The following is an 11,980-nucleotide window of genomic DNA, read 5'->3' on the forward strand; positions in this document are numbered from 1 at the left end:
CATTTCTTCCAACTGTGCATGGAGTTGAGCTTCTGAATGTATCCAATGGTCCTTCTCTCTCTTGAATTAAGCCATTTCTTCTTCACATCTCATTACTTGCGTTCCTTACTAGATTTGGCCTCCTCATTTAACTGTATGATTTTTTTCCTTAGCTTTGTCTAACGCCTTTTCCGTCTTTGTCAAGACGGAGTCATAATCTTGCATTTTTTCCATCAGATTGGCAATGATTTTCTGATCTTTCCAACTTCTCACTGGCGCTTCAGAGGCTTTCTTCATCTGTTGAAACTGAGCGCAGAGAGTTTTATTCTCGCTAATCAGACTCTTCTTTTCACCTTCTGCTTCTTGTGCTTGTAAGTCTTTCTCCAAAGTGAGGTTCCTCAGGCTTTCTTCTAAGGCATGAATAGTTGCTTTGTACCCCTTTTCCTTTTCACCCCAAGCCAACCGTTCTTGGATTTTGTCATCAAAGGCTTGAACATGCGGTCTTTTTATGGGCCTTCTAGGATCAGGTTCTGGTGCATCATCCACACGGGATCTTTTCTCAAACCACCTAGCATAACCCGGATTTATCTCACCTTTCGCAGGATCTGGAACTTGGGTATCATCTTTCAAGTATCGACAACCATTCCAAATTCGCTGGATTAAAGCCTTAGGGAGAGTGGCTTCGGGGTGTAGCTCAATCACTTGCACACTCAAATCTTCATCATCAGGCACCACTTGGTATCTCCTTACGGCTGGACACTTCTTAAACCCAACAACAGCAAATAACTCTATAAGGTTGACATGTATATCACCTCTCATACCGGGAGCCATCCCAAAGTCCACTCAATTTGACTTGCCATTAAAGATCTTAAATGGGATATCCAGACTTCCACCCTTTCTGGAGATTTATAATGTTTTATTCTTTCTTCATAACTCTCAATAAAATTGTCCTTGCTCGGACCATACTGCATGAACTTGGGGTGATCGGAGATGTTCAGTAAACCACATTTGCAACAAAATATTAGACCCTTCAAAGAATTTTGCCCCGGATTTACACAAAGTCAACGCCCGATAAATGTCTGAGAGAATGATCGGGGCAAGAGTGTGATGTTCTTTGGTAGTGAGGACTTGTACGACTCTGGCTATGCGAATATCAATCGTCCGCTCTTTGTTTGGGAAAACCATGATTCCCTGAAAAGCCACCATGAAAGCGAAGCGACGGTGAATCTGCCAGGTGTCCTTGTTTTGTTTGTTAGTAAGGCCCTTTTCATGAATTTCAAATCCATTCAGCTTTTCGAACCTTGAATATAGGAAGTTCAAAGAACAACACCCTTTGACAACGTTGCTTTTTCTGATTTGATTACTGATATTCAGAAGACCAAAGAATCGGTGTACTGAGGGAGCCTTTGGGAATATAAGATTCCAGTTTCTCAAATCTCTGTCAAAACCGGAATATCCAGCTATTCTTCTAATGTGGGAGTAAGCTCGAAATTAGAGAAACGAAAGATATTGTGAACATGGTCCCAAAAAGTCACTAGTGTCGTAATCAAATCATTGCGTGGTTTAACTTTCATAATATCTGTGAGAGCTCCCAAATACTTAATGACCCATTTCTGACCATCTCCTCCTAATTCATACCACCACATCTGAAGCCGAAATAGAAACTCATCTACATCTGTGAACGGTGGGTTTTGGATGGTGCTCATTTTGTACCTGCGAGTGATTTTAATTTTAAAAACAAAAATCAAGACTCATTTTGATAAGATAAAAAATTCATAAAAAAAAGCACTTTGATGAAGACTCAATTTATTTATTTTTATTTATATTTTTTTTTTTAAAAAAGAACAAAGGCGGCTGTTCTTGCAAAAACAGCCTTCCGGCGCCCTTTTGGGGACATTCGGCATATTTTGGACAAGAATGACATCGCCTTACTTATGAAAACACAACGACATTTATGTACCCACATTTTTATTTATTTATTATCTATTTCTCTTTTTGTTTTTTTAAAAATAGCTGGGCCCAATGTGGGTTGCCTACGTATCTCACATCCGGCGAGAATCAAACTTACGTAGTTCGTAATAATAAAACTATTTTTAAAAGTAACACAAAATTTCCTTCTTTTGTTTTTTCAAAATTTCGAAAGAATTTCAAAATATTTTGGAAATTGTTTTTTTTTTCGAGAAACAACCAATTTTCTTTCTCGGTCCTCACCTTGATTTTCCTTTTCTAACTTTTCCTATAAGTTGGTCAACATGCGAATCCGAAACAAATGAGTGCACAAGTAAGATGCATCAGGATGGTCTTTTCATTTCAGGGTACACCTGCCCTAGACAGACTCAACCCTTGTGTTGAGTCTCCGAAGTCAAATCCACATGATGCAAACAAACGTTCCTACTAGGGATCCGGCATGAAACTGAGTTATTCTAAGTGTAAAACCTGGGGTATACTGTTCTAGACTTGGCTTTCCTAAGCGGACAACTCGAGCCGAAGTGGGGGTAACGTACCGGGAGCACGAAAGTCTACCCCGCCTAGTTACTCGGACCAACTTTGCTCTATTTGGTATGACCTCTAACAGAAAGGTGCGCCACGCGCACGTGTGCACCATAAATATAGAAGACTCAGAAAGAAGAAGGGTTTCGTAACAGTTTATATATACAGTTCAGATAATATCAAAGCGGTAAAAAACAATATTTCGCACATTAAGCACAAACATGAAAAAATAATAAAGCCAAATATAACAGTTAATGTAAGCTCGAATTCTTGAACCCTCAATCAGAAATTCTGGGTACTTGTCCCCAGCAGAGTCGCCAGAGCTGTCACACCTCCTTTTTACACACCTGAGGGGTATAAGGGAGTTTTTCCAATTTAAGTGACATTATTCGAAATGAGATTATTTATTTAACTAGAGTCGCCACTTGGAATATTTTAAATGGTGTCTCAAGTCACCGGTTTATTTTAAATCCCAAATTGAGGAAATTTTGACTTTCCTTTTTGAAGTCTGCGAACCAGAAATTCTAAGTAAGGAATTCTGTTAACCCGGAAGAAGGTGTTAGGCATTCCCAGGTTCCGTGGTTCTAGCACAGTCGCTTACCAATTCATACTCAACTTAAATTGTCTAATTACTTATTTTAGAACCTACGTGAAATTATCTTTTTACCGCATTTAAATCACTTGATTTACTCGTAATTAAAGAATTAAGTTACGTGTACGTATACTCTTTTCCTTTGGCACGTCAAAAATAATGTCACGCGAACGTGTCCACAATTAATAACGCTTCGTTGATTCATTAGGAAAATTTGGTTGAAGGTGCGTGAACGCATCCCTCGAGTCTTTTAAGAGTTAAATTTGCAATCATATTACGCGAAAGTATATATAATCACAATACTAATCTAAATCGGGCCTAAAGCAAATTACGATTGTTTAAATTTTTAAAAACAATATTTGTGAGGGCCATGGATGATTTAATTTATTTCAGGCACACCTCAAACATTTTCTATAAGTGTTAGTTCTTTATTTAATCTTACGAGTGCCATGAATTATAAATTTTGTTTGGCATGACACACCTCACTTATTTTAACAAAAGGAAGTTGCGTTTTTATTTTAACAATTAATCACGCTATATTAATTATTAAGAAAGTCTTGCCGAAGTTGCGCGAACACATGCCTCAATTTATTTTAGAATCATAATTATATCACGCGAACGTGTACACAATCACGATGGTTTATTTATTAATCATGCCTAAAGCATGCTACAAACATTTGTCATTTTATATCTAAGTCGTGAAGTTAATACGGGGGCCACAAATGATAAAATTGTGAATGGCACACCTCAAGCTATAAACTAAAATTTATTAATAGCCCATGGAACCCCATTTTTATTATTAACAAAAGTTTGATCGAAGTTGCACGAAGGCATACTCCGAATTGATTATTAGAATCATGATCATGTCACGCGAACGTGTACACAATCACGATAATTTCTAATTCAACTGCAATTACTAACTAAATTACAGAAACTACATATCCTCCAGTCCAAGTAATTATCAAAACATAACTCGTGGAAGATTATTATAGAATTCCTTTAGTGAAGATGAAACAGTGTAAAAATCACATATTGCACTACTTAAAGCACTTGAAGGATGGAAAGATGCTAAACATTATAGAAAAGAAAGAGCTTTCTGTTGGGAAAAGTTCTTGTTTCCTTCGTATATCATTAATCAAAAAGGTCACAAATAACTGAAAATTAGATGGTTTTCTATTATCAAAATGACGGGCAGTACCGTTTTCTTCTCCTTATAACCAAATGAATCATGTTTCCTTACTTTGTTGTAAATAAAATAGAAAATAATACTTGCAAAATAAACTCAAAATGAATCCACACCATTACCATCAGAGAAACATAAGAAGAAGTAAGAATTGCACCTGAAAAATGAAGTTTCAATTCCTCAAAGCATTCAACAATTACACAAACAAAATCGACACCGCAGCCATGAGAGGAACTCAAATGGACGAGAGCTCTAACCTCGATGGAACCTCGTCGGATTTTTTTTTAAAAAAAAAAGCAACCTGATCTGATTTTGTAGAACAAAGTCACTAAAATAACTGAAAAATGAGAGGAGAACAGTGGAGAGAGACAAAAGTGTGATTTCGTCGGCGTTAATGGAGGTCGCCTGAGTTTCTCGAACTAACTAATGTCCACGAATTCCTGCTATTTCTTTTATTGTGTGTGTGTGTGTGTATTTGTTTCCAACATGGAGGACGAAGAAGACGAAATAGTGGTCGTCTGGGGTGGGGTTCATGAACTTGTATTTTTCAATGGCTTCCCGTGTATATCTAGTGTATATCGAGAGTATCTCTAGTGTATATAGAATGTATAGTGACTGTATATCGAGTGTATACCCTCTGTCTCCTTTAAGAAGAAGCCATCCCTTTTTTTTTGTCTGCGTTTTGAACTTCTCCTCTCGTTTCTTCTTACTTGAATTATTTTTTTCTTCTCTTTTTTCTTCTCTTTATTTGTGAAGTGTATTATATAGATGTGTATGTGTGTTTTTATGTAAGATCGTGTGTGTGTGCCAGTGATTGTGTGTGTGCGCATGATGTGAGATGTGAGGGAGTGAGCACTAACATGAGGAAGTGGGGATTGGGACATGACCACTAATATGAGGAAGTGGGGAAATCACTAATATGAGAAAGTGGAAAAGTCAATAATATGTGGAAGTGGGAAAGTCACTAACATGAGTAAGTGGAAAAATGGGAGTTAGGAGGAGAAATCGTGGGGCGGTTGAGGAGATCATGGGTAAAAGGGATATTATTTTGTATCTTTCTTAATTTACTGATTCTTGTTCTTCCGTTAGTTTATTATTTATTTTATTTTAACTTTTCTTGGCACTCCTTTTTTTCTAAAGTAAAACATATTAAAAGTAAGATAATTTTTTTAAAAAAATATTAAGATTAGACCTAAAAGAAATATTTACACTAAACTAGTATAAAATTTGAGTGCGTTCAAAAATTAGGTGTTCACAATACTACAGCCGAGAAAGCGCTTTTGAGAGTAGGCTAGGCACTAGGCTTTTACTTTATGTGGACCTTTTCGCTTCTTTGTTTCTATGTATGGACCCTTCGTAGGCTTTTGTATTCATATGTAAGGACCCCTCGTGGGCTTTTGTAATCAAAATATTTTATGAATACAAAGAAGTTTCTTCATTTTGTCTTCGATGCTTGTTGTGTTCCCGTTTAGTTACGTTTATGGAGATTCTGAATGTATGACTCTTTCGAATTCTGCCAATATCGAGCCCAAATGTGTCTGTTTATTCTTGATTTTTGATTGATTAGTTTGGCTTCTTGTGAAGTACTTTGCCTCCTTGGATCGAGCCTAGATTGGACCGATAAACTCGGGTCATCGGGACCCTTACTTCAAGTCGAATGAAAGTAATGCTTCGAGCCTTGAAACCGTGATTTATCACTTAGGCTTTGTGGTAACCTTTAAGGGGAAATTTGCTCGGAGTCCCGTGGATAAGGACTGCCTTTATGCTTTCGAGGGTAGTCCCCGAGTGAAGGTTCGTTCAAATCCGGTCCACCTGGAAACTTGCTTTGAACTTAGTATAGATAGCCTTAAGGCACTGTAGATGGATCCTGGAAGAGGGTTCGTCTGAACTCAGACGATACCCTGGGGATAAGCCCATATGGGTAGAGTTTAAGTGCTTATTTCCTTGGAGCTTAGCCCTTTTTTGACGAAAGTCCCCGAGGTCGGGTACCACCTCGAGCCTTGTAATGATGTCATTGTCTTCCTGGAGCCTAACTCATTTCTGATGGAGGTCCTCGAGGTCGGGTACCTCCTCGGGACTGGCGATGATGTTATTGGCTCCCTGGAGCCTAACTCCTTTCTAATGGAGGTCCTCAAGGATAAGAACCACCTCGGGACTGGAAATGATGCCATTGGCTCCTTAGAGCCTAACTTTCCTTTAATGGAGGTCCTTGAGGTTGCGTACCACCTTGGGAATGGTGATGATGTTATTGGCTTCCTGGAGCCTAACTCATTTCTTATGGAGGTCCTCGAGGTTGGGCACTACCACGGGACTGGCGGCAATGTCATTGGCTCTTTAGAGCCTAACTTTCCTTTAATGGAGGTCCTCGATGGCCGGGTACCACCTCAAGACTGGCGATGATGTTATTGGCTTCCTCGAGCCTAACTTCGTTTTGATGGAGGTCCTTGATATGCTGGAGAATTTCGGCACATTTCAATACTAATTGCTTAGATTTTAGCTTGTTTTAATGCAATTATCTCTGTTACTTATGTAGTTTTGTTGTTTCTATAGTACATAAGGACTGAGAACCCAAGAACATGGAATTGTAAGCAAAAAGACAAGAAAAGAGCAAAATGTAGCAAAAAATGCTGGTCTGCGATACACTATACGATCACAGATCAGACATGCGAGCCGCAAAATGCACGTCAAATCGCAGACAAAAGCAGAGATCTGGGTTAAATATCAAGTCAAGAATGCGGTCCATTATGCGACCGCAAAACCAACATGCGAGCCGCAGAGTGAACCGCAAACCAACCATGAAGGTCACTGAAGGACGAAGATGTGATGCAAAATGTGATTGCATTTCTGCAATGCGATCCGCATAGATAGAATGCGAAGAAGACCTATAAACTAGGGTTCCAATCTGCGATGAGGATGTTCCAGATGCGGACCGCATACGTGCTCTGTGACAAGAATGCGAAAAGATATCAGACCTGAAAAGGAATTTTTGTCCGTTTTCTGTCCCGATTTTGAGTCCACTATAAATAGTTTTATGATGTCTTTGTGGGCTCATCTTGTCTAGTCTTTGAACCACATTCCAAGACATTAATATTCCTCACTTTTGGAAGCTTTTGGGTGAAGATTCTCTACTTTGTAAGCTTTTATGACATTAAATACTCTTTGGTTTTTGTATTGTAGTATGAGTAGCTAACTTTAAATACTAAGGTTGTGGATCCTAAATGGGTGTTATGATAATGGGTGTTAAACATTGAATATATATATAATGGTTGGTTGATATTTATTTACTTCTCATTATTCATTTATTGTTGGTGGTTGCAAACATTAACAAGTGCCATTAAATTCTTGCTTTGCTTGGGAAAGTGGGTTAGAATTTGGTAGAAGTAAATATCAATGACTCAAGGCTTTAAACCTTGTTTAATAGAATCGCTTAGGAATAAGTGGGTTTTACTTGACATATATTGATGGTTCTAAATTGCAACTCTTTTATATTTGGAAAATTATAAAGAGGAAATATTACTCAACTATTGGGAAATATTGGGTAGTCACTTAGACATCATTTGCATATCAAAATAACCTTCCATTAGAAATATATCATATTAACACCGATAAACATTACACTCCATTAAAGGGGACACAACCTTGGTTTCTTTAATCCAATTATTTAATCTATAAATATTCCAATTAGTTGATACTTCCAAACAAACTCAGTTCATACTCTTGTTACTATAAAACCATTCTCTTGTTATTGTTAACCGAGTAGAGATACGACTTTAGTCGAGCAACACACTATAAGAGTAACCTTTTCACACCTATTCCCTGTGGGATTCGACCCTAACCTTGTTGGGTTATTATATTTGACACCGACCGCATTACACTATTCATTAAAGTGTAATTTGAGTGTATCAAATTTTGGTGTTGTTGCCGAGGAATACGGTTTTGAAATTACTATTTAGTGTGTACTTTACTTAACTTATATTTCTATTCCATCACACTTTGCTTGCTTTGCTTGGTGTTGATAGGAAATCATGTCTGAATATGGTGATGATACAGAGACAGAAATGGGAGAGAATCCCTTCGCAGACATCGAGGAGTACATTGAGGATACTAACGCCATTGTACCGCCAGCTATTGGAGCTGCAACATTTAAAGTGGAACACGGTCTAATTCTGATGCTCAAGGCAGAAGGATTTTTCAGAAACTCCACAGATGATGATCCAACACAACACCTTAGGAATTTCTTGGGTGTGTGTGCAATGCACAAACACAACAATGTCTCTGACGATGCCCTGAGGTTGAGATGCTTCAAGTATTCTCTAGCTAAAGATGCGAGGAAATGGCTCCAGAATTTGCCACCCAACTTTATCCATTCTTGGCCCGAACTTGTCTGGGTGTTTTTGTCTAAGTGGTTCCTGCAGAGCAACAAGTCTGAGTTGCGGGATAAGATTTTCTTCTTCAAGCAGATACAGGGAGAGTTGTTGCATGAGGCATGGGATCGCTTCAAATTATACTTGGTGAGGTCTCCAAACCATGGTTTTCCGGATTCCATGTTGTTGGAAAATTTTTATATGGGTTTGGATCCCATGAACCAAGCCATCGCCAAGAATGCAGCTAACAGATCTTTCATGGACAAATCATTTGCAAGAGTGACACAAATCCTGGACAAAATGGCAAAGCACAACCAAGCATGGCATTCAGAGGATACTACCGGAGGAATCTCATATGGCTCTCCTTCCTTGAGCAACTTAATTAAGGAAAATCAAGAGAGGGATCAAGTGATTGTCGGGATCGCAACAAATATAAATGTGCTGACAAAGATGTTTATCGAGAATCAGACAAAGAAAGTGAATGCAGTGGAAAATGTCCAACCCATCTTAGATGAAAATTTTGTGGAAGCAAATTATATCAACAACCCTCAAGGAGGGTATCAAAGGCAACACTACCATGGTCAAGGGCAACAAAGCCAGTGGAGGCCAAACCCACAAGGGCAAGGCAACCAACAATGGAAAAATGATCAAGGTAACTCGCATCAAGGAAATTGGAACAACAACAACAACTTAGAAAACCGGAGCTCCAACCCGTATGTTCCCCCGAAAGGTCATTATGCAAATCAAGGGTCGTTAAGCAAGTCAAAGTTAGAAAGCATGCTTGAAAGAGTATTGCAAAATCAAGAAAAGTCTGACGCGTCCATGAGAAACATGACCGAAGTTGTTTGCTCTCACACCGTATCTATCCAAAAGTTAGAGATGCAAATGAGAGACCTTTCAAGAGAGCAAAACCCAAAGCAAAAATGGAAACTTCCTAGTGATACCATTGCGAACCCGAAGAGTGGTGGAAGTGGCTCAACTTCTCACGTCATGGCAATAACTACTAGAAGTGGGAAGGTTTTACAAGGTGATATTAAGCAAGAGGTTGTTGGGGAAGAATCCAAACAAGAAGTTGAAGCAGAAGAGCAAGGGGTTGTTGAAGTTGAAAGGGTGCCGGAAAAAGAGAAGGTGCAAGAAGTGAACCAAGAAAGGGTGAAGGAAAAGGAGAAGGAGACATCAAAATCTCCTCCTCCTATTCCTAGACCTCCTCCGCCTTTTCCTCAAAGACTTATTAGAAGGGTTAATGATATCAAGCTTAAAAAATTCTATGATATTCTAAAGCAATTGTCGGCGAACATTCCATTCTTGGAGGCTTTTCAAGAAATGCCGGGGTTTGCCAAATATTTGAAGGATTTGATCACCAAAAATAGGACCACAAAGAATGAGGTGGTAAAACTGACTCACCGGGTTAGCTCTATTATTGCCACAAGCCCTGTCCAAAAGAAAGAGGACCCGGGAGCATTTACTATTCTATGCACTATCGGGGAGCGTGACTTTGCAAAAGCCCTTTGTGACAATGGGGCTAGCATCAACTTGATGCCACTTGCCATGTACAAGAAAGCTGGATTAGGGATGCCGAGGCCAACAATCATGAGGTTACAAATGGCCGATCGATCTATTAAGCGGCCGGTAGGAATTGTTAATGATGTGATTGTGAAAGTTGGAAAATTCCATTTGCCCGTCGACTTTGTAATTCTTGACTGTGTTGTTGATAAAGAGATCCCTATCATCTTAGGGAGACCATTCCTAGCCACAGGAAGAGCACTCATGGATTCGGAGTGAAATGAAATTAAGTTCCGGGTGAATGATGAAGAAGTCACATTTCAAGCGAGCAAGGGTATGAAATTACCCCATGAGTATGAGAGCATTTCAGTGATAGATGTGGTTGATGAGGTTGAAGATGCCGTCGAATTGAAAATGGAAGAACAATGCCTTGGTGAGGCATTGGCGGCTATCTTGGTAAACTTTGATGGTGAGGACATGGATGGGTACATGGAGTCGGTAAATGCATTGGAGGGTCTTGGATCCAATACTTACACTCCGGCAAAGCTTTCTCTTGACTTGGAGAATAGGGACACACCTCCCGCCAAGCCATCAATCATTAAGCCACCACAACTAGAGCTCAAGCCTCTCCCGCCGCACTTAAGGTATAAATTTCTTGGCTCTAATGATACTTTACCCGTAATCGTTTTGTCTTTGCTAAATGATGTGCAGGTAAACAAATTGTTGGAAGTCTTGAAAGAAGATAGGCAATGCATTGGATGGACCATTGCGGACATTCGTGGAATCCCCGTGGGAATTTGTGAACATAAAATCCAATTAGAGAGCCAAACAAAGCCAAGTGTGGAACATCAAAGGCGGTTGAACTCGTCAATGCAAGAGGTAGTAAAGAAGGAGATTATCAAGTGGTTGGATGCCAGGGTAGTTTACCCCATTGTCGACAGTTCGTGGCTGAGCCCAGTACAATGTGTGCCAAAAAAGGGTGGCATGACCGTGATCGAAAATGAGAAGAATGAGCTCATTCCAACGCGAATTGTGACCGGATGGCGAGTTTGTATTGACTATCGGAAACTTAACAGTGCTACTTGCAAGGACCACTTCCCTATGCCTTTTATTGATCAAATGCTTGATCGGCTAGCGGGGAGGTCATTTTATTGTTTCCTTGATGGTTACTCCGGCTACAATCAAATCAACATCGCTTTGGAAGATCAAGAGAAAACTACGTTCACTTGCCCGTATGGCAATTTTGCTTTTAGCCGGATGCCATTTGGCTTGTGCAATGCTCCGGCCACTTTCCAAAGGTGTATGATGTCCATCTTCACTGACATGGTTTAGGACTTTCTTGAAGTCTTCATGGATGATTTCTCGGTGGTTGGTGATTCGTTTGAGCACTGTCTTAACAATCTTAGACAAGTGCTTAAGCGATGCGAAGAGACCAACCTTGTGCTAAATTGGGAGAAGTGTCACTTCATGGTTGACGAAGGCATTGTGCTTGGGCACAAAATTTCAAAGCATGGTATTGAAGTCGACCGGGCAAAGATTGAGATTATTTCTAAGCTTCCTCCACCGACCTCCGTGAAAGGTGTTAGAAGTTTTCTAGGGCATGCCGGGTTTTACAGGCGCTTCATCAAGGACTTCTCCAAGATTGCTAACCCCATGTGCAAAGTCCTCGAAAAGGATGCCATGTTTGTGTTTGATGAGAACTCTCTTAAAGCTTTTGAGGAGTTAAAGCAAAGGCTCACCACGGCACCCATTATTGTCATGTCCGATTGGTCACTTCCTTTCGAGCTCATGTGTGACGCCAATGGTGTATCCATTGGAGAAATGCTTGGCAAACGTCACAACAAAGTTCTCCACCCGGTGTACTATGCA

General features: G+C 39.7%; 1 protein-coding gene across 1 annotated transcript; it reads left to right on the plus strand.

Moving 5' to 3' along the window:
- The first annotated feature begins 8,269 nt into the window (after window positions 1-8,269).
- Window positions 8,270-10,390, plus strand: LOC107811536 (uncharacterized). The gene has a single exon (XM_016636494.2). The coding sequence runs from the start codon at window positions 8,270-8,272 to the stop codon at window positions 10,388-10,390; it is 2,121 nt and encodes a 706-aa protein (XP_016491980.2).
- The last annotated feature ends 1,590 nt before the right edge of the window (window positions 10,391-11,980 follow it).

The sequence above is a fragment of the Nicotiana tabacum genome, chromosome 16 (genome assembly GCF_000715075.1).
Source record: "Nicotiana tabacum cultivar K326 chromosome 16, ASM71507v2, whole genome shotgun sequence".
Classification (NCBI taxonomy): domain Eukaryota; kingdom Viridiplantae; phylum Streptophyta; class Magnoliopsida; order Solanales; family Solanaceae; genus Nicotiana; species Nicotiana tabacum.

Coding starts and splice junctions, on each gene's coding strand:
- LOC107811536 (XM_016636494.2), top strand. CDS start 8,270: ATGTCTGAATATGGTGATGATACAGAGACAGAAATGGGAGAGAATCCC.